The sequence below is a fragment of the Panthera uncia genome, chromosome C2 (genome assembly GCF_023721935.1).
Source record: "Panthera uncia isolate 11264 chromosome C2, Puncia_PCG_1.0, whole genome shotgun sequence".
Classification (NCBI taxonomy): domain Eukaryota; kingdom Metazoa; phylum Chordata; class Mammalia; order Carnivora; family Felidae; genus Panthera; species Panthera uncia.
Genome location: NC_064810.1, coordinates 47,465,789 through 47,488,942, shown reverse-complemented (window position 1 = coordinate 47,488,942; position 23,154 = coordinate 47,465,789). Strand labels below are relative to the sequence as shown.

The 23,154-nt window shown below is 36.0% G+C and overlaps 1 protein-coding gene across 1 annotated transcript in view; it reads right to left on the bottom strand.

Moving 5' to 3' along the window:
• Nucleotides 1-7,436: 7,436 nt before the first annotated feature.
• Nucleotides 7,437-23,154, bottom strand: part of ADGRG7 (adhesion G protein-coupled receptor G7) — a 77,081-nt gene continuing 61,363 nt past the window's right edge. Inside the window, exons 14-16 of the mRNA XM_049628081.1 lie at nt 20,512-20,667; nt 18,300-18,456; nt 7,437-7,697 (exon numbers count right to left, since the gene is read on the bottom strand). Coding sequence (XP_049484038.1) covers nt 7,437-7,697; nt 18,300-18,456; nt 20,512-20,667 — 574 coding nt within the window. The remainder of the gene's footprint in view (nt 7,698-18,299; nt 18,457-20,511; nt 20,668-23,154) is intronic.

Here is a 23,154-nt window from a genome sequence, read left to right as displayed (position 1 = left end):
AGCCTGACGCGGGGCTCGAACTCACGGACCGCGAGATCGTGACCTGGCTGAAGTCGGACGCTTAACCGACTGCGCCACCCAGGCGCCCCGAAAATATTTTAAGTCAATTTAAAAATAGTTTCAGCCCACATCTAGAGTCACAACATTTTGGAGCTGGTGGGGAATTTAGAGTTCACCTGGTCCTGCCCATACCTTTAAAACGGTAGAACCTCAGGCCTTTGCCCAGAGAGGCAAGTGTTGTGTTTTGCCATGTCAATTGCAGTTGGCACCACAACTCCCAGTCTGGAATGCTTCCTAATCTGCAACTGCGTGGTAAGTACTGTGGCCAGAAGAAACTGTCTTCTTTTTGTGTTATTGCAAAGGTCCGCAAGGTCTCAGTTGTTACAACATAGTTTCGTAGCAGCTTATAACAAAGTTCAGCAAATTATCAATGTCATACTTCCACGTGTAACAAAGCTATACTGGAAGAAGATAAGAATTGGACTCTAGTTCTCTGGGAAATGGAGTTTGTTCATGATAACAGCATTAAATCATAGCACTCTGCTTTGCTTTTAATTTTTTTCTTGTTAAAATAAGGGGCTAACATATTAAGCAGTGGGATTTTTCAGAAATATGATCAATAGCTTCCAAAAAAGATAACCTATTTCTACTTTTGAAATAAATCACAAATAACGACTTTAAAAATGAATCCCCAAGTTCATATATTGCTTTTGGGAGTATAAAATGGTACAACCACCTTGGAAAACTGTTTGCCAGTTTCTTGTAAAGTTAAATATACACTTACTCTATGACTCAGCAATTCCACTACTAGGTATTTCAAGAGAAAACACAGAGACTTTATATAAGAGTTTTATATCGGTTTTATTCCTAGTTTTAAAAACTTGTAAATGACCAAATGCCTATCAACTGGTGAGAGCATAAACAAAATGTGATTTATCAAAAAAAAAAATTGAGTATTACTGCAATAAAAAGAGGCAAAGCACTGATACACGTAACATGAATGAATCTCAAAAATACTATGGTGACTGAAAGAAGCCAGTCTCAAAAGAGAACATGATTCCATTTATGGCATACTAGAACATGCAAAACTAATGCATGATAACGGAAAGCAGGTCAGTAGTTTCCTGGGGCTGAGGATGGCAGAGGATTTAACTGGGGAAGAGCAGGAGAAAATATTATAGGGTGATGAAAAAGTTGTTAATTTTGCTTAGAGTAGTGGTTTTACTACCCTAAGGGCATACATTTGCTAAAGGGCATACATTTGCTAAAATATCTGATTTACACTTTAAATGGGTGCATTTTATTGCATGTAAATTATCAATGAAGTTAATTTTTTTTAAATATTTATTTATTTTGAGAGAGTGAGCAAGTGGGGGAGGAGCAGAGACAGAGGGAAAGAGAGAATGAATCCCAAGCACGTCCCACACTGTCAGCATAGAGCCTAAAGTGGTGCTGGAACCTTGTGAACCATGAGATCATGGCCTGAGCTGAAATCAAGAGACGGATGCTTAATCCACTGAGCCACCCAGGCGCTACTCGATGATGTTAATTTAAAAGATTAAAAAAGAACAAAACAAACAAACAAAGCAAGCCCCCTACCAAAGCAAACAAATAAAATAGGAAACTAATTCCAATTGCCAAAATTAAGGAAAACTGCTTTAATATTAAAACAAAACAAAACAAAAAAAAAACACAAAACAACAACAACAACAAAAACAAAAGTCTTCAGTGACCTACTTGTGATACTGAAGTTTCCTGTGGGCACAGTGTGTCTTTGTATATACATAGTAATGTATAAGTGTGGAATAACATTGAACATTACACATGACTGTTTAGTGTATGTACTTAGCAAACTGGCATGGATGTGAATATTTTGTTCATTCCAAGTAGTATGCCCTCTCATTTGGTAATATACCCAGGTGGACACTTTGAAGAAAACTTAATGTGAATTTCAAGTAGTAGTCAAATAGCAGTGTTTTTGCCAAGGTATGTTTATTGGTTTAATTGTTCAGAGATATGTGACTTGTGTGTTCATATTTCCCTATTTATGTTGTGTGCCAGGAAACTTATGGTCTAATTCGAGGCCCACACCTAGCAAAAATACAAGACCATATGAAATGTTTCTTGGGTATTACTCTCTTTCTGCCCCTATGATTATTTTCCCTTCCTCCTGATTTCCTTAATCTGTTTTTCAGCAGCTTATATATATATTTTTTCAAATACACACTTAATAGGTTACATATATGTAAATGAAGTCATAGATGATGCACCTGTAACACTACTTTGAGTTTTGTATGTGTGTTTTACTACATAATTGCTAAGAAAACTTCTCCTTTTCTAAGATTTGGGGTTTTATTTTTAAGAAAAGGTGAATGGACACAGACAAGAAAACGTATTTGAGAGGAAAAAATAATGCCATAGACCCCCACCTACTTGCTATACAATATAATGAAAAACTAAAGACATCATGGGGTGCTTGGGTGGCTCAGTCAGTTAAGCGTCTGACTCATGATCTCAGCTCAGGTCATGATCTCACAGTTCATGGGTTCAAGCCTTGCATCGGGCTCTGTGCTTACAGCACGGATCCTGCTTGGGATTGTCTCTCCTCTCTCTCTTCCCCTCCCTGCTTGCTCTCTCTCTCCCTCAAAAGTAAATAAATATTAAAAAAAAAAAAAAGATGCCATGGGCTTGGTTGGCACACTTATGTCTCTGTTCTATGTTTTAAAAGTTTCTACATTGTCCCTAACATACTCCTTAAAACAAAATGACAAATATTCTGCCTCTATGAGGACATATAAACTCAAAAACATGCTAAATTCTCCATAAATCTTTTGCATATTTTGAATCAAATGCAGACTGAGCATTTCATTATATAAAAAAGAGCGGAAAACAAAAAACTAAGGGAAAATATTTTCACCAAATTTAATCATTAAAAGGCTAACAACTATAATAAAAGGAATTCATACAAATTTATGAGGAAAAAAACAAGAGCTCAATTGATAAATGGACAACACAAACAACTAAAAAATGAAGTACCAAAGTAAACAAGTATATGAAAAATGTTTATGGCACTTCAAATGTTGGTGACATTATAAATTAATGCAATGTTTTCAAGGCAATATAATAATACATACAAGGAATCTAAACAAATTTCCATAACTTTTGACACATTTATCCTAATGCTTAAAGTTTATATTAAGGAAATAATTAAAAAGAAAGGAAATATATATATATATATATATATATCTTCACATATATCAGTTTATTAATTATGTGTTACAACAATATTAAAAATTGAAATAAAATGGAAATCCAATAGAACTTAATAACTTGTGCTATATTATTCAATCAATTATTGTAAGGACTACATTGCTGGGTAATTTAAATGAAAATCAGGATAAAATTTCATTTACTGTAATTACAGTTATTTAAATTCTGATGTATTCAAAGCGCATAAGAGAACATGGAAAAACAGACATCTTTGATAGGTTAGAGAATTATGAATTTTGCTTTTTTGAAAGATATACTTTGTAAATATCTTCTAAAACTTTCAAAACATATACGAAATAGGAAGTCATTTCCTCTCTTAGTAACTGCCTGCCCCCCATGCTTGAATGGAACATAATTTTGGTGTCTCTGGCTTGGACCTCATCTGAGGAGCCAGGTACTAGAGGTCCCAGGGTGACATTAAGGGGGTTCCACTGAGCCAGAGAGCTCCAGTGGATGACAGGTTGGTATGATACAATCAGCATTTTGGCCCAGGTTCCCAAACATTTGCACAGAATGCCAAGTTCTTTTGAATGAGGCAATGAGCTTGAAAATAATCTCCTTTTGTTGGTAACAGGAAAAAAAAGACCTAAGATACATTTCAAAACGGGAAGGGTAAGAGAAAGAGCAATCCAAAACCCCAACAATTAAACAATGAGCTCCATCCAAACTATCAGTTTAGACCCAGCAAACGAAATCCAAAGGTCTGGATAGTTTGCTCCCTAAAGAAACTACATGTGCTACCATAAGCAAAAAGGCTACAGGACACTGTTAAGATGCAAAATAAGTCAGAAACATGGAAAACTGGCTCCATGTAATATCATGAAAAACAGTACTCTGAGTCTCCCTTTCCTGAAAGTTCCTTTTTCTTTTTAATTTTATTTGTTTATTTTGAGAGAGAGAGAGAGAGAGAGAGAGAGCAGGTGTGCACGAGCAGGGGAGGGGCAGAGAGAGAGGGAGAGAGAGAAAACCAAGCAGGTTCCACACACTGTCAGCACAGAGCCCAACATGGGGCTCAGTCTCACCAACCATGAGATCGTGACCTGAGCCAAAATCGAGAGTGGGGCACTTACCTGACTGAGCCACCCAGGTGCCCTGTGAAATTTTCTTTTCAAGGTAGGTCACCATTTGGCTCCTACAGTCCCTGTACTTGCTCTTCAACTTCCAAAGCACCAACTAATTAATTCTTGCTTTCTTTACCAACTGCATTCAAACTCTGTTCGGACAAGGCTTTAACAGGTTCATTCAGAGTAAGGGAAATGATTGATGAGCCCATCCTCAGTGTAACTGTTCACTCTCCACTCCAGGATATCCTGTCAACCAGGTCATCCCTCATCCCTCTACCTCACAGTGGGTATGGGACTCAGTCTGGCCCAGTACTCCCCGAGTACAAGTGTCTGTGGGCGCGTGGCCAAGGAAGGTAAGCCGGTTCTTGGCTCCTTTTCTCTTCCTGCCCCTGCTTTACTCTGGATCATAGGAACCGAGCCCCACAGGTCTCTGGCTCAGCTGGTCTTCACTGACAGGAAGTTGCAGGGCAGGAAAAAGGGGATGCTAAAGGCCAATTTTCAGCCATGTAATCCAATTGGAGGATGGAGTCAAGCACAGAAGGACAAAGATGCAGGAAACAGGGAGAGAAAAAGAATCCTAACACATTCTTTGAACTCCTTGCTTTTGAACTCTAGACCTAAAGTTAGTATCATCATATATTTTGTTCTCTAAACCAGGACACTTGAGAGGAAAAAGGGCTGCTAGTAATACATAAGTCAGGACAACAGGTACAAATTAGGACTGACTCAGGCAAAGTAGAGCTTATAGTCACCCCACCTAAAACCAACTCAGTCCTTGGACTTTATAATTAATTGAGTCATAAAATTCTCTTTGACCCTTAACCTACTTTTAGTTGATCTCTACCACTAAACTTCCTGACCACTGCATGAGGTAAAGGTTTAAATCAGTAGAATTATTTACAAATGGTAGGATTTCAGGGTAGATGGATGAATGTCGATGTCTGCCTAACTTATTCTCCACAATATGTATGTAAAGTTATCCTCTACAAGTTTGCACATTTTTTGGTACAGCCATTCCAGGAAGATTACATGGAATTTTGTTTGCTATACTCCCAAGAAGACTGAAAAAGTGAAAAGAAAACCAAAATTGCCAACAGAACACACATACTCCACTCTGAGGCTAAATGAGGCTCTTTGGTGATTTTTTTTTTTTTCACTTTAAAGTGGCCCTCACTTAAGGTTTACTTTCATTTGAATATAAATTTGGGGATATAGAATCAGTCACCCACATCTTTCAATTTTCCCAGTGTCCAGCCCCTATCTAGAGATATAACTATAGCACCACTAAAAATACTCACTTCTGAGAACTGCTTTTCTTCTTTATCCTCTTCCCTTTACTTTTTCCCATTACCCTGTAAGGTCTCAGTTATTCTGCAGATGAGATAGGCTCTCAGCTAGTCTAGGAGTTCAACAGTCATTTAAAACCATTTTTATAAAAAATCACATGTTCTCTAGGGTGTGGTGAGAAGGGTATGTCACAGCTCACATGACATTTGTTAGTCTCTTAGTTCAGTGCACTCATCGCAGTTGCCTAGTTTATGACGCAACAGAACACCACAATTCAAAGACTGCATCTCCTAAGTTCAGTGAGAGTGCTCCCCATCCTAGTGGAGGTCATTTTTTTATTCAGGAAGCCTTTCATAATTCAAGTGTTTGAAATTCCAGGAGCAGCTAAATCTTTGAAAAGCTGTAAGTGGTGATTGTGACTAACTTCTCATCTTTGGAGTCTCAGTGTCTCTTCATCAATAAAAACATAGATGTATCAAGAACCAGAAGGAAATATACAGAGACTTTAGTAACGAGCTCGTATTTTTGTGTCTCAATGCCCATTCCTTTTCTCTTTTTTATTTTTTTAATGTTTATTTATTTTTGAGACAGAGACAGAGCACGAGTAGGGGCAGGGGGGAGAGAGAGAGAGAGAGAGAGAGAGAGAGAGACAGGGAGACACAGAATCTGAAAGAGGTTCCAGGCTCTGAGCTGTCAGCACAGAGCCCAACACGGGGCTTGAACTCGGGAGTGCCAAGATCATGACTTAGGATGAAGTTGGATGCTTAACCAACTGAGCCACCCAGGCACCCCTCACTGCCCATTTCTTTTTTTAAACAATTTTTTTTATTTTATTTATTTTTGGGACAGAGAGAGACAGAGCATGAACGGGGGAGGGGCAGAGAGAGAGGGAGACACAGAATTGGAAACAGGCTCCAGGCTCTGAGCCATCAGCCCAGAGCCCAACGTGGGGCTCGAACCCACGGACTGCGAGATCGTGACCTGGCTGAAGTCGGACGCTTAACCGACTGCGCCACCCAGGCGCCCCTCACTGCCCATTTCTTATACAGCCACTTCCTCTGGTCACATAACATGCTCTCTTTTGAAAAAAACATCCCTTTTCAAAACAGAAAAAAATATCCTTTTCCAGAGATTAAACTGGTACAAAATTATTAAGTAGAAATAAAAGTATAAGAATAAAAGTATAAATTAAAATATTCACAAATCAAAAGTATTATATATATATACAAGCAATTCCATACAGTGTTCATTAGGAGTCATTTTGTTTTTTGTTTTATTTGTTTATTTTGAGAGAGAGAGAGAGAGACAGAGCAAGTGGGAGAGGGGCAGAGAGAGAGGGAAAGAGAGAATCCTATGCAGGCTCATGCTGCTAGTGCAGAGTCTGATGTGGGGCTCAAACTCACAAAGCTATGAGATCATGACAGCAACCAGGAGTCAGAAGCTTAACCAACTGAGCTACCTAGGTACACTTCTTCTCATGTCCTTTTCATGAAATTGTAAAATAATTTGTTTTACCAAAGTTTGTCACATAGACTTTATGATATAAGTAGCAATTATAACCTTAAATTCTCTTGAATGCTGGGTAGAATTCTTCACCTCATACAGGTAAGAATCTATTGAATAATAGAAAAACTTCCAAATCTATTATCCCTGATGATAATAAACGACAGGTTTTATCTGATTCTCAGCCTTGAGCAAAGTATGCTGAGGGAGACTTTCTGGGAGGACTGAGTAATAAACAAAAGAAACAGAATAAGCAAAAACTTAAAATGAGTTGAATAAAAAGAGGATTACAAAAAGTAATAGTTTTACTGTCTAGATGCTTGGGTTTGCTTGGTCACTTTCAGAGAGTGTAGTTTCTTCTGTAATTACAGATGGTTCCAGCAGCCTAAAGTGTTCATTTAGGGCTGGAAATGACCTGAGCATGTTATACATCCTCACACGCAGCCTCAGTGAGGTCACTGATGGCAATGACTTCTTTCTCCCAGTGGATAGTGACAGCAACTTCAACACTTTTGAAGCTTCATCCTGGAAGATTTTTGTTCTGACAGTGTAGAGGACAAAAATTTGCAATCCCTGGAAGATAGAATAAAAGTTTAATGTTAGATCAGTGTTGAGATAACAGAATCAGGGAAACAATTTATTTTACTCTGCCAGATACCCTTCTCATCATGCTCAACAACTCCCCAACTTCAGTGATTATATCTGCAAGCTATTGTGCACTTTGTTGAAAAGATGTTCTCATATATGAAATGCTACATGTAGGCAGGAGAACTGGAAGACTTGAATTCAGGTCCCAGTTTGCCACATGTTGGCTGTGTAACCGAGAAGCTCTTTCTCTTCCTGACACCAACTGGGAGTCCTACAATTCAACTGAATTCTGACACTAACAACACAGAGTTAGTGTCAGATTCCACAGGTTAAGGCTCAGTCCCATGACTGCTTTCACTTCAGATGCTAATAGCAAATATTGGGTCCCCATATTACCCACACTTCTGTCTGACTTGACTACCATGACAGAGGTTCCCATAACCCACCTCCCCACTTCAGGTTTGATAATTTTCTAGAAATACTCACAGAACTCAGGAGAGCTCTTTACTTCCTATTACCTGTTTATTATAAAGGATACAACCCAGGAGCAGCCAAATAGAAGAGATCATAGAACAAGGTGTGGAGGGAGGGGCATGGAACTTCCACTTCCATTCTCTGTCCAGGTGCACCACCCTCCCAGTACTTCAATATGTTCACCAACCCAGAAGCTCTCTAAACCCCTTAATTTAGGGCTTATTATGGAGGTTCCATTACACAGGTCTGGTAATTCAATAATTAGCCATTGGTGACCAACTCAATCTCCTGCCCTTCTACCTTTCCTGGAGGTTGAGGGGTGGGGCTGAAAGTTCCAAGCTTCAAATCAAGGTTTGGTCTTTCTGGCAATAAGCCTCCAGCCTAAAGCTTTCTAGGGACCCTGACCACCAGTCATTCATTAGCACACAAAAGAAACTCATATCACTCCAAAGATTCCGAGGATTTTAGGAACTGTGTGTCAGGAACTGAGGACAAAGACCAAATATTTTATGTTTGAGTGTACCAGAGTAATTTCGTTCTTTTCCTAACCTGTTTGGTTTTTTATTTCTGAAGGAGGTAGATTGACTACGGGTTACCTAATTCTTCCAGTTCTAAAAAAAAAAAAAAATTTAAGCACTTCTATTCATTGCTTTTCTGTCCTTTACATATAAAGATCAGATGTGCATGAGAAATTTGTCCATAAAAGACTGAGTACTATTTTCTGTACATTTTTAAAATAAAAACTACCACTTCATGAAGTCCTATTGGTATCAGATACTGCTTTTCCTTTAATCCTCATTATTTAATCCTAACACCAACCCTATGAAATGAGTCTTACTCTCCTTACTATCCTCATGTTAAGTGAGAAAACTATAGCTCAGATAAACTAAGTAACTTGCCTAACATTACCCAACCACTAGTCAGTAGAGTCTGGAGTTGAACTCAACTCCATTTGGTTCCAAAATTCTTCTATCCAATATACTACTCAACCTCTTGCTAGTAACTACAATAGAAAGATATTATAAAGTATATGATAGCATCTAAGAGTCCCGTGCTAATTTCTCATTAATATCCTTGGTGGAAATAACAGTTTAAATAATATCTATAGTTGAGTAATAGTATTGTGCCAATGTTCACTTTTTGATTTTGACAACATACCAGGGTTATATAAGATATCACTACTGAAAGCTGGGAAAAGAGTGCGTGGGAACACTATACTATTTTGCAACTTCTTGTTTTACACTATTTCAAAATTAAAAGTTATTTTTAAAAATCCATCATGTCTCCAGATTGGCATCTCTAGAGCCCAAGCCTTATTAGGATTTATTTCTAGAATCATATCCTATGAAAACTGTGGTAGGAGACTTCTGGTACTGTGGTAAGATAACCCAAAGACTCTGAGAGGTTAACTAATAAAATCAACACATATCGGCAAGAGACAGACCAGTTCTCTGGCCAAAAGCAGGAAGGTTAACTTGATTGTTATCCAACAGGTGGTACCTACTTATCTGGGCCAGGCCTTGATGACACAAGGAAGTATGCACAGGGACACAGGTTTCAGAAGGACAAAAGTGTTCACTGACCATCCTGATTGTTCAAGGAAGAGAGATTTATTTTGAAGACATGAGAAAACTGGTCCTCTTTGTGGAGTACACTATTTCATCTTTAAATTCTAAGGTAAAGACAAGACTGGATAGAATCTCTTGGTATGCAACAATGAGGAAAAAGATCTAGACCATGGAAAATTCATAAAGACACCATCCTGTGAAACTCTGTCTGAGTAGCATCCCAATATTTCTATACTCCCAAAATCCCAAAGGTGTTATTGAAAAAGACAAAATGCATGGACCAAACTAATTCTCACTAGCACAAATATCAAATTGTGTTTTTTAAGTAATATTTATAGCACATAGTAAATGTCCATTAGAATTATAGCATTCTAAATCTAGAGGGAGGCTTACATATAAACAACTCACTTTAGTGTACATAAAAGTCAAACCCTTGTTTAAAGTGAAGATTTCTAGTTCTTACCTTGTAGATTCTGATTGACTAGGTAAGGGATGAGGCCCAGGAATAAGCATTTTAACATACTATGTAAATTCTGACCTAAGCAATATTCAGACACACTTTGAAAAACATAGTATCAATTTTAACACCCTCCTCCATTTTATATTTTACATATGTCACTCAGAAAGGTTGCATGATTTTCCTAAAATCATATGAATCATTAATGGTAAAGCTGGAAGATAGCCTGACTCTCCTTTAAGCTCAGTGCTCTTGCCATATGGCCACCCTCAGTTTTACTAGACATTATTAACATTTTGTAATGAGCCTCTAGTTGTAATGTGCCATTCATATCACAGAGAAGAGAATATCCTTTACCATACCTTCTTTCTGGTACTTTTCTAAATTCCTCATCACTCTAGGCAACAAGCTCATGAGGCAATTGGTAATCCAGACCGACTAAGTTTATCCTATTTATTTCCCTTGAGGAATTTCCACTGGGTGTTGACAACAGTGAAAAACTACCTTATATCCATTTAGATTTAGTGGCAGGCACACATCCGGTGTTTGAGGCACTAATAAAAAGGCACTCTAGAGGGCTACCAGATAGAGGGTGAGGTACTTACAAACATTAAACATGGTGGTAGCAATTTAAACATCCAAGCAGCTCTCACACTGCACTATACAGACTTTATCATTTGTGGTCCAGGCAAGTTTATCTAATACTTTTCCAATAGTTTCCATTTTGTATCAAAGACTTGCCTCGTCAGTGATATTTGACCAGGGCCAGAAACAACCAACATGATGGCAACTTCACACAGTGGTTACTACTTTCAGTGATGAGACAATCATCAAACACTGCAGTGTCTTCACAAAATATTAGACAAGTATAGCCCATACTGATATTAAGCAAGATGTTACCTACTATGAAAGATACACAAGCATGTTTCTTGCATGAGAGAACTGAAAACCTAGTTAAGGAGATGAAACTTGTATACATAAAAAGTTCATTGCTGAGTACAAGAAGAAAGAGGACAAATGAACTTACAAAACTACAATAATTCTATTTAATTTGATAAATTATATATTTTTATTTATTTAATAGTTAAATTAGTAAAGCTAGAATTAAAGTCATCACTTTAAGAGTTTAAAGCCTATAAGCAAATAATTTATGTGGATTATACCAATGTCAATTTCTTGGGTTTGATGTATTATAGTTGTATAAGATGTTGTCATTGGCATAGCTGGATGAAGGGTACATAGGAACTCTCTGTATGATTTTTGTAACTTCCTAGGGGTCCAAAATTTTTTTTTTTAATTTTAAGGAATTGCATAAGAATGGGAAGAACCAAAAAGAAGAAGAAGAAGGAAAACAAAGAATTTTAACCTTTTTGCACAGCATAAAATTTTAGTAAGTCTACAGAATTTCAATAAAAAAAAGATTACTGCCAAGAATTAAATGCCAAGCTAATTTGTGGTTCATGTGTCATGGTACCTAAAGAAAAAGTATCAGTTAGCAAAGTCCTCATTAATATTTACTAACTACCTGGGGCACCTGGGTGGCTCAATTGGTTGAGCGTCCAACTTCGGCTCAGGTCATGATCTTGTGGTTCGTGAGTTCAAGCCCCACGTCAGGCTTTGTGCTGACAGCTCAGAGCCTGAAGCCTGCTTCAGATTCTGTGTCTCCCTCTCTCTCTGCCCCTCCCCTGCTCATGCTCTGTCTCTCTCTCTCAATAATAAAACAAACATTAAAAAAATATATTTACAAAAATTAAAAAAATAAAACAAACATTAAAAAAATAAAAAAATATATTTACATTAAACAGTTACTCAAAAATATAATACTATTAATGAGATATTCATTAAGATTTAAAAGTTAAATGGACATTCCAATATAAAATGACTAGCAAAAGGCATTGAAACTATGTAAGTATAAGAAAATGCAGTTGAGTATGTCAACTATACCTCAATAAAAAAATATTTTTAAAGAAAAGAAAATATAGTTGAGATCATTATCAAATATAATCCAAGCATTGTAAATAGCTCATGAAAGAAAATGTAGACGCTATAATTTAACAACAATAATTGCGAAGTAAATTTTAAATTGTACCAATAAAACCATGAGACAGGAAGCAGCTACACTGTATTAATGTTATTACCTTAAAAAGGAAGAAATCAATACATATTGTTTTACTCTGCAAATTGAAAATTTTATCTTACAAAATTGTAATATTTAATAAACAAAGATAACAACAGAGGGAAAATATTCTAATAATTAGAGATTAAGTAAAAGAATACATAATTTATACAGCACAGTAAATATAAAACATAGGAAGAAATGGATAGATGTGAAAAAAGAAAATAAGACAGAATAAAATCAAACATATTAGTTTTGATGGCTAACATTTAGCTAAATAGCTAAAAGATTAACTTTTTTAATAAAATGGAAAAACAATGAGAAAATTATTTTAAAAAACACAAATCTAAATATATGGGATCTATAAAATTTTTAAATCTTTATTTTTGAGTGAGAGAGAGAGCACATGCAAGCGGGAAAAGACAGAGAGAGAGGGAGACACAGAATCTGAAGCAGGTTGCAGGCTCTAAGCTGTCTTCACAGGGCCCGATGAAATCCACAAACTGTGAGATCATGACTTGAACTGAAGTCGGATGGACGCTTACCCAACTGAGACACCCAGGTGTCCCTAAATATATGGAATTTAAAATGAGGTAAGTCAAAACCAAAGTGACATAGAAAGCTTAAAGATTAAAACTATAAGTAGATAAGATCAAATAAAAACAAATTAGAAGTTGCTACATTAATACATAGAAAATCATACTTCAAGACAAAATGGGACCTAAAGTGCCTTGTTATATCAATGAAAGATATAATGCACCAGAAATATACAACATCCATAAATTTCTAGGAACATGAAATACAGCATTAAATTGTATAAACACAAATAGCAAGATTTCATATACAGAGGGAAAAGTCCTGGTAGTATTTTTTATCAGAGTAAAAGTCATTGTTCACTATGAAAGAAGGCATACAGTTAAGACGCACAGAGAGAAATTCTGATTTCAAGATAAGTCTTTCAGGGGTGCCTGGGTGGCTCAGTTGGTTAAGCATCCAACTCTTGATTTCAGCTCAGGTCATGATCTCATGGGTCATGAGTTCGAGCCCTGCACCAGGCTCTGCACTGACAGTGCACAGCCTGCTTGGGATTCCTTGTCTCCCTCTCTCTGTCCCTCCCCTGCTTGCTCTCTATCTCTCTCTCTTTCTCAAAACAAATGAACATTAAAAAAATTTTTAAGATAGGCCTTTCAGTAATGCATACTTGTTTTATCTTAGAGTTTGACATTCTGCATGCATACACACAAACAAAAATCCTCTAAGGTCAAGCAGAATTATCTTCATTTTTAATCTAACATTTTTGTTCATTTATGTCACTATTTTTATCATGATAAAAATCAAAAGATCACCATAATCCTTCTTACAGTAGATTCTCCCAAAATACTAATAGAATGGCTTACAAAAAAGAAAAAGAATATAAATCTTCATCTCTGATTTTAATACAAAATATAAATGCAATGTTTTTTAAAAGATTTATAATTAAATATATACTTGAGATAAGACTCAAGGAATAAAAGCACCTTTAGTCTTATGTATAATTATGTCACAAAAACAACTTCATAAGGTTCTTCTTTTATTTTTTTTTTAATTTTTTTTTTCAACGTTTATTTATTTTTGGGACAGAGAGAGACAGAGCATGAACGGGGGAGGGGCAGAGAGAGAGGGAGACACAGAATCGGAAACAGGCTCCAGGCTCTGAGCCATCAGCCCAGAGCCTGACGCGGGGCTCGAACTCACGGACCGTGAGATCGTGACGTGGCTGAAGTCGGACACCCAACCGACTGTGCCACCCAGGCGCCCCAAGGTTCTTCTTTTATTAAATCAACCCTCATGAAGATAAAAACTACAAACTCTGAACAAAATATTTTTTAAAACCTACCTGAAGACACTGAAGGACAAATAAAAGCAGTTTGAAACTGGAAGGAGAATCTACATTTAAGAAAAAAGGAACTATAACTGGGTAGGATTCCTGTTGTGTGTGGTTTTTTAATATCTTTCTGCCAGAAAGCACACTCTGGTCAGCCCCACACAGGATGACTAAATGAGGGGTTAAAATAGGCAGTCTTATTAGGTTGAAGAATTGGAGGACAGGATTTAGGGCAACTACAACATCTGAAAAATAAGGAAGAATATTCAGAATATCCAGGAGGAAACAGAGAAGGGGAGCTCCAGATTCTGTTTATTAATTCTACCCAAATCTCTAATTACCTATAAACTGTAAATGCATAGAGTAAACACTAAGAAGTCTGTCTATGGCTAAAAAAGACTACATAGAGATTTCAGCTGTTGTCCACCCTAGGAGAGATAGTTTTCAGTTTTAGTCCAGCTAAGCTAATTATATGCTAAGTCCATTCTTGGTAGGAATAAAACAGAATGCAGAGTTGCTGCAGTGTATTATTTATAATGTCCAGGAAACAACCAAACTTACTAGACATATAAAGAAACAGGAAAACAAGGCTCATAGTAAACAAAAAGATAAGCAGTAGAGATTGACTAAAATGACCCAGATGTTAGAGTTAGCAGACAAAGATTTTAAAGTGTTATGATAATACACGTAAAGTTGTAAAAGAAAATGTACTCAATTATGAGCCAAAAATTAAGAAAATCATCAAAATAAAACCTATTAAAAATTATAAGATAAAAATTCTGAAATGAAAAAAATACAGTATCTGAAATAAAAATCACTAAATAGAGTTAACAGAAGACTGGAAATGATTAAAGATAAAATCAATGTCCTTGAAGATGGATCACTAAGATAATCCTATCTGATGAACAGCAAGAATAAAGAATGATAAAGAATAAACAGCTCAGGAACCTGTGGAACAATATCAGATGGTCTAACATACATATGATTAAATTCCCAAAAAAGAGAAAAGTAAAAGAACAGGGTAGAAAAAGTATTCGAAAAAATAAAGTTCAAAAATTCCTCAAGTTTGGTGAAAGATCTAAATAAACAGATTCCAGGAACTCAGCAATCCCAAGCAGAATGAATGCAAAGAAAATAATACCTGGGCATATCCTAGTGAAAATGCTGAAAATCAAAGATAAAGAGAATCCTGAAAGCAACCAGAGGAAAATAAAGCATTACATAAATGGGGGGGGGGCAGGAATATGAAACACTGAGTGTGTCCCATTAGAAACCAGAGCAGGTTTGTGAAATGACTTCTTCATAATACTTCATAAAAGTGAAAAAAATTTTTCAACCCATAATTCCATATTCAATGATAGTATCCTTCAAAAATGAAGGCAAACAGAATAAAACACTTAAAATGGCAACAGAAAACAAATGGCAAAATGGTACATATAAATTCACCCATATTAATAATTGCATCAGCTCTAAATAGACTAAATATTACTTAAAAGACAGAGATTGTCAGGATGAACAAAAGGGTAATACCTGCCTATTTGCTATCTACAAGATACATACTTTTAATGTAAAAGCACAGATGGGTTGAAAGTGAATATATTAAAAAATATATACCCCATTAATCCAATATATACAAGAAGGCTGAATATCAGATAAAGTAGATGTCACGACAAAGAGTACTTTCAGAGTTATAGATGGACATTTCCAAAGGACAGTCAATTCCCTCAGAAGACATCACAATAATAAATGTATATGCATCTAATAGCAGAACTTTAAAATACGTGAAGCATATTGACAGAATTAAAGGCAAAATAGACAAATCCACAATCACAGTTAGAGATTTTAATGCACCTCTTTCAGCAATTGAGAAAAACAGGAAAAAATATTGGTAAGGATAGAAAATCTGTACAATACTAAAAATCATCTTAACCCTACTGACATTTTTAGAACACTACACCCAACTACACAATGCACATTCCTTTCAAGGGTAAATGTTTTATCAAGATATAGCAATTCATGGCCATAAAACCATCATCAATAAATTTAAAAGAAATGAAATAAAAAATTCACACAGAACTTACCTAGACTGAATAATGAAATAACAGAAAAACTAAATAGACCAATAGCAAGCAAGAATATTGAATAAGTAATCAAAAGCTTCCTAATAAAGTCCAGGACCTGATTACCTCACAGATGAATTCCACCACACATTTAAAAAATAATTAATATTAATTCCTCTTAAACTCTTTCAAAAAGCTGAAGAGGATAGAATACCTCCAAACTCATTTAATGAGGTCAACATTACCCTGATACTAAGCCAGACAAGGACACTGCTGGAAAGAAAATTGCAGGCCAATATCCTTGATGAACATAGATGCCAAAATCCTCAACAAGTATGGGAGGTGATAGATGTTTTAATTATTTTGATCTTGGCAATCATTCAATAATGTATATGTATATCAAATCATGTTATACACTTTAAATATATACAATTATAAAAATGAACTATTGGGACCTATTCAAGATAAAAACTTCTGCACTGCAAAGGAAACAATCAGCAAAACTAAAAGGTAACCCACATAATGGGAAAAGATATTTGCAAATGACATACCAGATAAAGAGTTAGTATCCAAAATCTATAAAGAACTTACCAAACTCAACACCCAAAAATCAAATAATCCAGTGAAGAAATGGGCAGAAGACATGAATAGACACTTTTCCAAAGAACACATCCAGATGGCCAACAGACACATGAAAAGATGCTCAATATCACTCATCATCAGGGAAATACAATCAAAACCACACTGAGATACCACCTCACACCGGTCAGAGTCGCTAAAATTAACAACTCAGGAAACAACGGCAAAGATATGGAGAAAAGGGAACCCTCTTGCAATGTTGGTGGGAATGCATACTGGTGTAGCCACTCTGGAAAACAGTGTGGAGGTTCCTCAAAAAATTAAAAATAGAACTACCCTACAACCCAGCAATAGTACTACTAGAAATTTATCCAAAAGATATTGGAGTGCTGATTCATATGGGCACATGTACCTAATGTTTATAGCAGCACTTTCAACAATAGCCAAATTAAGGAAAGAGCCTAAATGTCCATCAACTGATGAATGGATAAAGAAGATGTGATTTATATATACAATGGAATACTACTTGGCAATGAAATCATGCTATTTGCAGCATCGTGGATGGAACTGGAAGGTATTATGCTGAGTGAAATAAGCCAGTCAGAGAAAGAGAGATATCATATGTTTTCACTCATATGTGAATCTCGAGAAACTTAACAGAAGACCATGGGGAAAGGGAAGGTGAAAAAAAAATAGTTACAAACAGAGAGGGAAGGGGGCAAACCATAAGACACTCTTAAATACAGAGAACAATCTGAGAGTTGATGAGGGAGTGGGGGAAAGGGGAAAATGGGTGATGGGCACTGAGGAGGGCACTTGTTGGGATGAGCACTAGGTGTTGTATGTAAGCAATGAACCACAGGAAAATACCTCCAAAAACCAAGAGCACACTGTATACACTGTATGTTAGCTAACTTGACAATAAATTATATTTAAAATAAATAAATAAATAAATGCGATTATATCTGTCAATTATTCCCAATTATTCCACAATAAAGGTTTTTTTTTAAGATAAGACACATAATCTTATAAAATTGTTAGAAAACAGAGAGAAAGAAAAAATTCAGCCAATCCCACAGGGATCTAAGCTCCAGCAATAACTGTAACATCGTCCTTGTCAACCATGGTGAGGAGCTGTCATGAACCTATTGCATGGGAGACAGGAATCAGGAAGTGTTTGCCAAGCCAATTGCTGTACAAAATTTCTTCTGCTTAGAGAAGAGAAAATAACGTGGTCCAACCCTACTATAATTATATTCTATAAACTCCATCCAGGAAAGGACACAGTAGGTAGGTCATAAAGAGATTTCTTTCCTCTTCCTTCAAAATGTACTAAAAATAGAGTTTCCTAAAATGTAATAAACAATGACCTTCAGGGGTTTCAAAAGAAGAAAACTTCAGTTTAGTCCAGGGTGATGTCATCCCCACCACTGCATGGTGTGCTACTTTCAGACTAACCCACACCATACCTGAGTAGTGTTGAAAAGGCAGAACATGTAGCTGAAGACAGTCCTGACGACATCATTATCAATTAGCATAAGGTATGCCAGAATCCAGGTAATTCCAAAAACAACTGCAATTGATAACATACTAAGAATCTTCTTTAGGGATGAAACCTTTTTTGTGCTAGGTAAGAGAAAGCAAGCAAGAAAATATGAGATTTTTACTTACTAATATAATTTTATTTATTAATATCATGGTTACCCTCTAATTGAGAATACATATTCAGCTGTCCATACACACTATTTAACAATATTATGCATTAGGTGGGAAAAGCACATTAGACCTATGTGCAGATAAAATATGATTTAGCAAGCTTTATTTGTAAAGAACGTGATACCTGCTTAAAAGCTCAGGCGTAAACAGTCCCTTAAATACTACTGCAGTCACACACAGTACTACTGTGTGTGAAATTTCACACGCAAAAATATCAATGTTTTCTTTGTAAAGGAATTTTATTTTGGTAATTACTTTGTGGATCAGCCAGTGAGCAATCCTTTTCTGAACATCTGGGACTTTCCCATGATGCAGGTTGATACGGGAATGACAGGTTATTACAATGTAGAAATGTAGGAATCTGGGCTCAGCCATATGACTTACTAGTGGGATGTTAGCAATTGTTCCACAAGCAGAAGCTTGAATGCATTTTGCTCAGTAGAGCTGGCCTTTTTTTATTGCTCTTTGGAATCCTAACTTCACTATGTCGAGAAGCATAGACTGGCCTAATTGATGATGAGAGACCACATGGAGCAAAGGTTAGTTTTCCCAGCTGAGCAGCTCCCACTCGAAACCAACCAACCAAACACCATCAGGCATAAAAATAAGTCATCTTAGATCATCCATCCATATTCAAGCCATCCAAGACCAGAAAAACCACCTGATCAACATTCAAATTTATGATAAATAGTAAATATTTGTCACTCTAAGCCACTAAGTTTGGGGTGGTTTGTTATGCAGCAAAAGCTAACTGATACAACGAAAGATAATTTGTTAAGCAATTAAACTGTGACCTGATTTTCACTGTAACTAAGCCAACTTAAGAACAATGATCTACCAGTCAAAATTAGAGATACACATTTGTTGCTGTCCGTGGCCAAAATGATACCGTTTTGTACAAAGCAAATATAACTAATATGCAATTAGACTAAGAAGATTTTACCAAGATTTTTCTTCATTACCAGTAAAATAAAGATTTGAAAGATTATCAGTGATAGTCTTTTCCCACCACATTTCCTCTCAATGTGGACTATCATTCATATAGGAAAGATGATACTTACTCTTGATCAATAAAGCACATATTTAAGATGATATTCCCACTAATGACAGTTTTCACCCATATGTGCATACCAAATGGATCCATTCAGTGACCAACAAAACTCACAGATGTGCTTATAGTAAATGTACTGGTGATAAACACAGTCTTGTAAAATTAAACCTGCTGGGTTCATGGCTTCATTAGCACTGTGTTCTAACCAATCTGCATTGTTGGCAGGTGGGGATGGACAGTACATTTGTTTAACAGTTTCTGTGATTTGTCTCTCCAACTGAAAGCTGTTTTGTTTACCAGGGATGACAATGAAAAAGCTTATTGGAGTCAGAAAGGTTATAGAAAGGAGAGAAGCAGTATACATGGGAATTGATAATCCAGAGAATCCAGGGAGCATATGTCCCCCCTGCAGGAAATGTGGACCCAATGTTTCCAGATGCTCCAATATTTTCAAGAGAAAATACAATTTTTAGGTGAAATCTCCCAATTTTATATGTTTTAAATGAATTTTAAAAACAAAGCCATACTCAGATTCAAGAAACACATGTAAAATATAGCCTGTAGCTCTAGTTACCAGCATCTCCTCACAATCTTCCAACTTCTTTAATTATCCAAATCTTATTTCTTGAATATTTGAGACTGGGAGAGAAAAAATTTTTTTCTTGAAGTCTTTGGGTTTAGTTTTTAGTTGGGCTCATATAGCACAAAAGTGTGTTATGTAATACATTGTTGGAAGATGAGGGGAAGATTTACTTTCTGAGACAAAGTTTAAAAGAAAATCTGCCTTGCAAACCACGTATCCTTGCCATTGTACCAGAGTCTGAAAACTCTTTGGGGAACTGTGGACATATTAAAGTGCTGTATTATGTATCAGATGAGTCATGCCTGAAGTTTCCCATAATTGGTAATCTTACCTTGTCAGATTGCGATTATTCTTCCATATCACTTTGACTATGATGATAATAAATATAACAATATTGTTGATGAGGATAATAGTCACAGGTAAGACGAATGACCATAAAAATGGACTAGTTATAAGATCTTTTTTATCTGGAACTGCCAGCCAGCAGCTATGGAGAGAAAAAAAATAATTTTAGTAGACTACAAAAGCTATACATACTAGTTCTCTATGTTATTAACGTTACTGACATTCATTTTACTGAAAGAACTGCTAAAAGCCAATATTGCTTCGCATTCCATATATTTGAAATGACTTTCAAGAATTCAACCACTAGAAAAAAAAATGAAACGGATTAGTTCTGCTGTATTTCTTGATGTATGGGCTAGTGGAAAGAAAATGGCTTTTCAGTCAGGCAGACCAAATTTACATGTCACTCTATCACTTACTAGATGTCTGACTTTAGGGAAGTTATTGTTTTATTTCATTCTTGAACATGGAGGACATCAAATGGTTCAAAAGTTTAAAGGTACAAATAATCAGAGAAAGACAACTACCCCTACAACCATCCCTCCTACAACTATCCCTTCTCACCTAGTTTCTATCTCCAGTGTTAATCAATGTTTCTTGTGTATTCTTCCAGATTTAGGCTATGCATAAACCATCAATTGTTTTTTTCTGATTTTTAAACAAATCATAATATATGATACTTCTATACCTTACTTAACAACATCTCTTGGAGATAACTCCAGATGAGATTATAAAGATTGTTCTCATTACTTTTTATAGTTACATACTGCTCCATTATTTTGTTATACCATAAATTACTTACATAGTTTCTTACTTTATAAAAATATTTTAATAGTTATTTAACCTTACTGCATCTGTTTTGTTTTGTTTTTTTTGTTACTGTTACAATTAGTGATGGTGGTTTTGGTGATGTTTTTTCTCATCTATGAAGTATAATAATCACTTCCTGGCATTGTTGTAAGAATGAATTCATTTATTTAATAAGTATTTATAGAACACATGCTATGTGACAGACATTGTTCTAGATATCAGATATTAGAAGTGAACAACAAAATAATCCAAATATTCTTTCTGTATGACATGATACTATATATAGAAAACTCTAAAAACTCTACCAAAAGAACTGATAAAATGAATTCAGTCAAGTTGCAGGAAATGAAATCAATGTATAGAAATCTGTTGCATTCCTACACCCTAATAATTAAGCAGCAGAAAGTGAAACTAAGAAAACAATGTCATTTACAATTGCACCAAAAACAAGAAAATGTCTAGGAATAAACTTAACCAAAGAGGTGAAAGACCTGTATTCCAAAAACTATAAAACACTGATGAAAGAAATTCAAGATGACACAAAGAGATGGAAAGACATTCTATGCTCATGGATTGAAAAAAAAAATTATTAAAATGTCTATACTACTCAAAGCAATCTTCAGATTTAATGCAATCCCTATCAAAATACTGTGGGAAATAAGCTTAGAAACTCCCTGGGCTTGCACCAATGGGTTAACAAGGCATAAAGAATTACAAAGCCATAAGATGCTCACACCCAAGTTTGGGTAAATAAGATTAGGTGAATAAAGATAGAGAAGGGGGGCTAAGGCCCCCAAAATAGAGTAGGGGGGGCAAAGCCACCAGAATTGGGGGGACAAAGGCCCCCATACAAAGGTATATCTGGTAAGCAAGATTAGGTATTCAGGGCAAAAATGCCCCCCAATTTAGTACTATAACAGAAAGCTGCTTTCACAGAAAGAAAGGACCAAATCAGGTAAACAGGTACCTAGGGCTATATACCTGATGTGGGTGAAGCTGCTCAGAGTGGAGCTGATTAGCAAAAGAAAAGGTGCCTTGTTAACCCTGAGGTTACTTGCTCTATCTGTTTTATCCCCTACACTGGTTAAGATAAACAGACACGGTGCCTCATGTCTGCTGTTAACAACCTCCTGCCCATCTGCCCGGCACCAGGATTTTGTTTTATATTGACCCAAACTCCTAACACTGTATATCTTCAAAACCCCCTTTCCCTCATGCCCATGCGTTAATGTTCACAAATTCATTGTCTCTTTGTACATGTCCATCACATTTGTAAGTCTTCTGATCTTAATAAATACGGGGCAAGGACTCTTATTCGAAGCTCTTGTCTTTTCCCAGACATTAGCCATCTCTCACTTTTAATCTTGCATCCGCTCTTGCTGAACAAGAGAGAATTTTAGGCTTAGAGTCTACAACAAACACTAATAGCATTTTTCATAGAACTAAAACAATCCTAAAATTTGTATGGAACCACAAAAGACCTCAAATAGCCAAAGCAAATTTGAAAAAGAAAAACAAAACTGGAGGTATCACAATTCCAGACATCAAGTTATATTATAAAGTGGTACTTTAAAACAGTATAGTACTGGCATAAAAACAGACACACAGATCAATTAAATAGACTAGAAAGCCCAGAAATAAACCCACAATTATATGGTAAATTAATCTTCAACAAAGAAGGAATGAATATACAATGGGAGAAAGACAGTATCTTTAATAAATGATGTTAGGAAAACTGGACAGTTACATGCAAAAGAATGAAACTGGACCATTGTATCTTACCATGCACAAAAACAAACTCAAAATGGATGAAAGACCT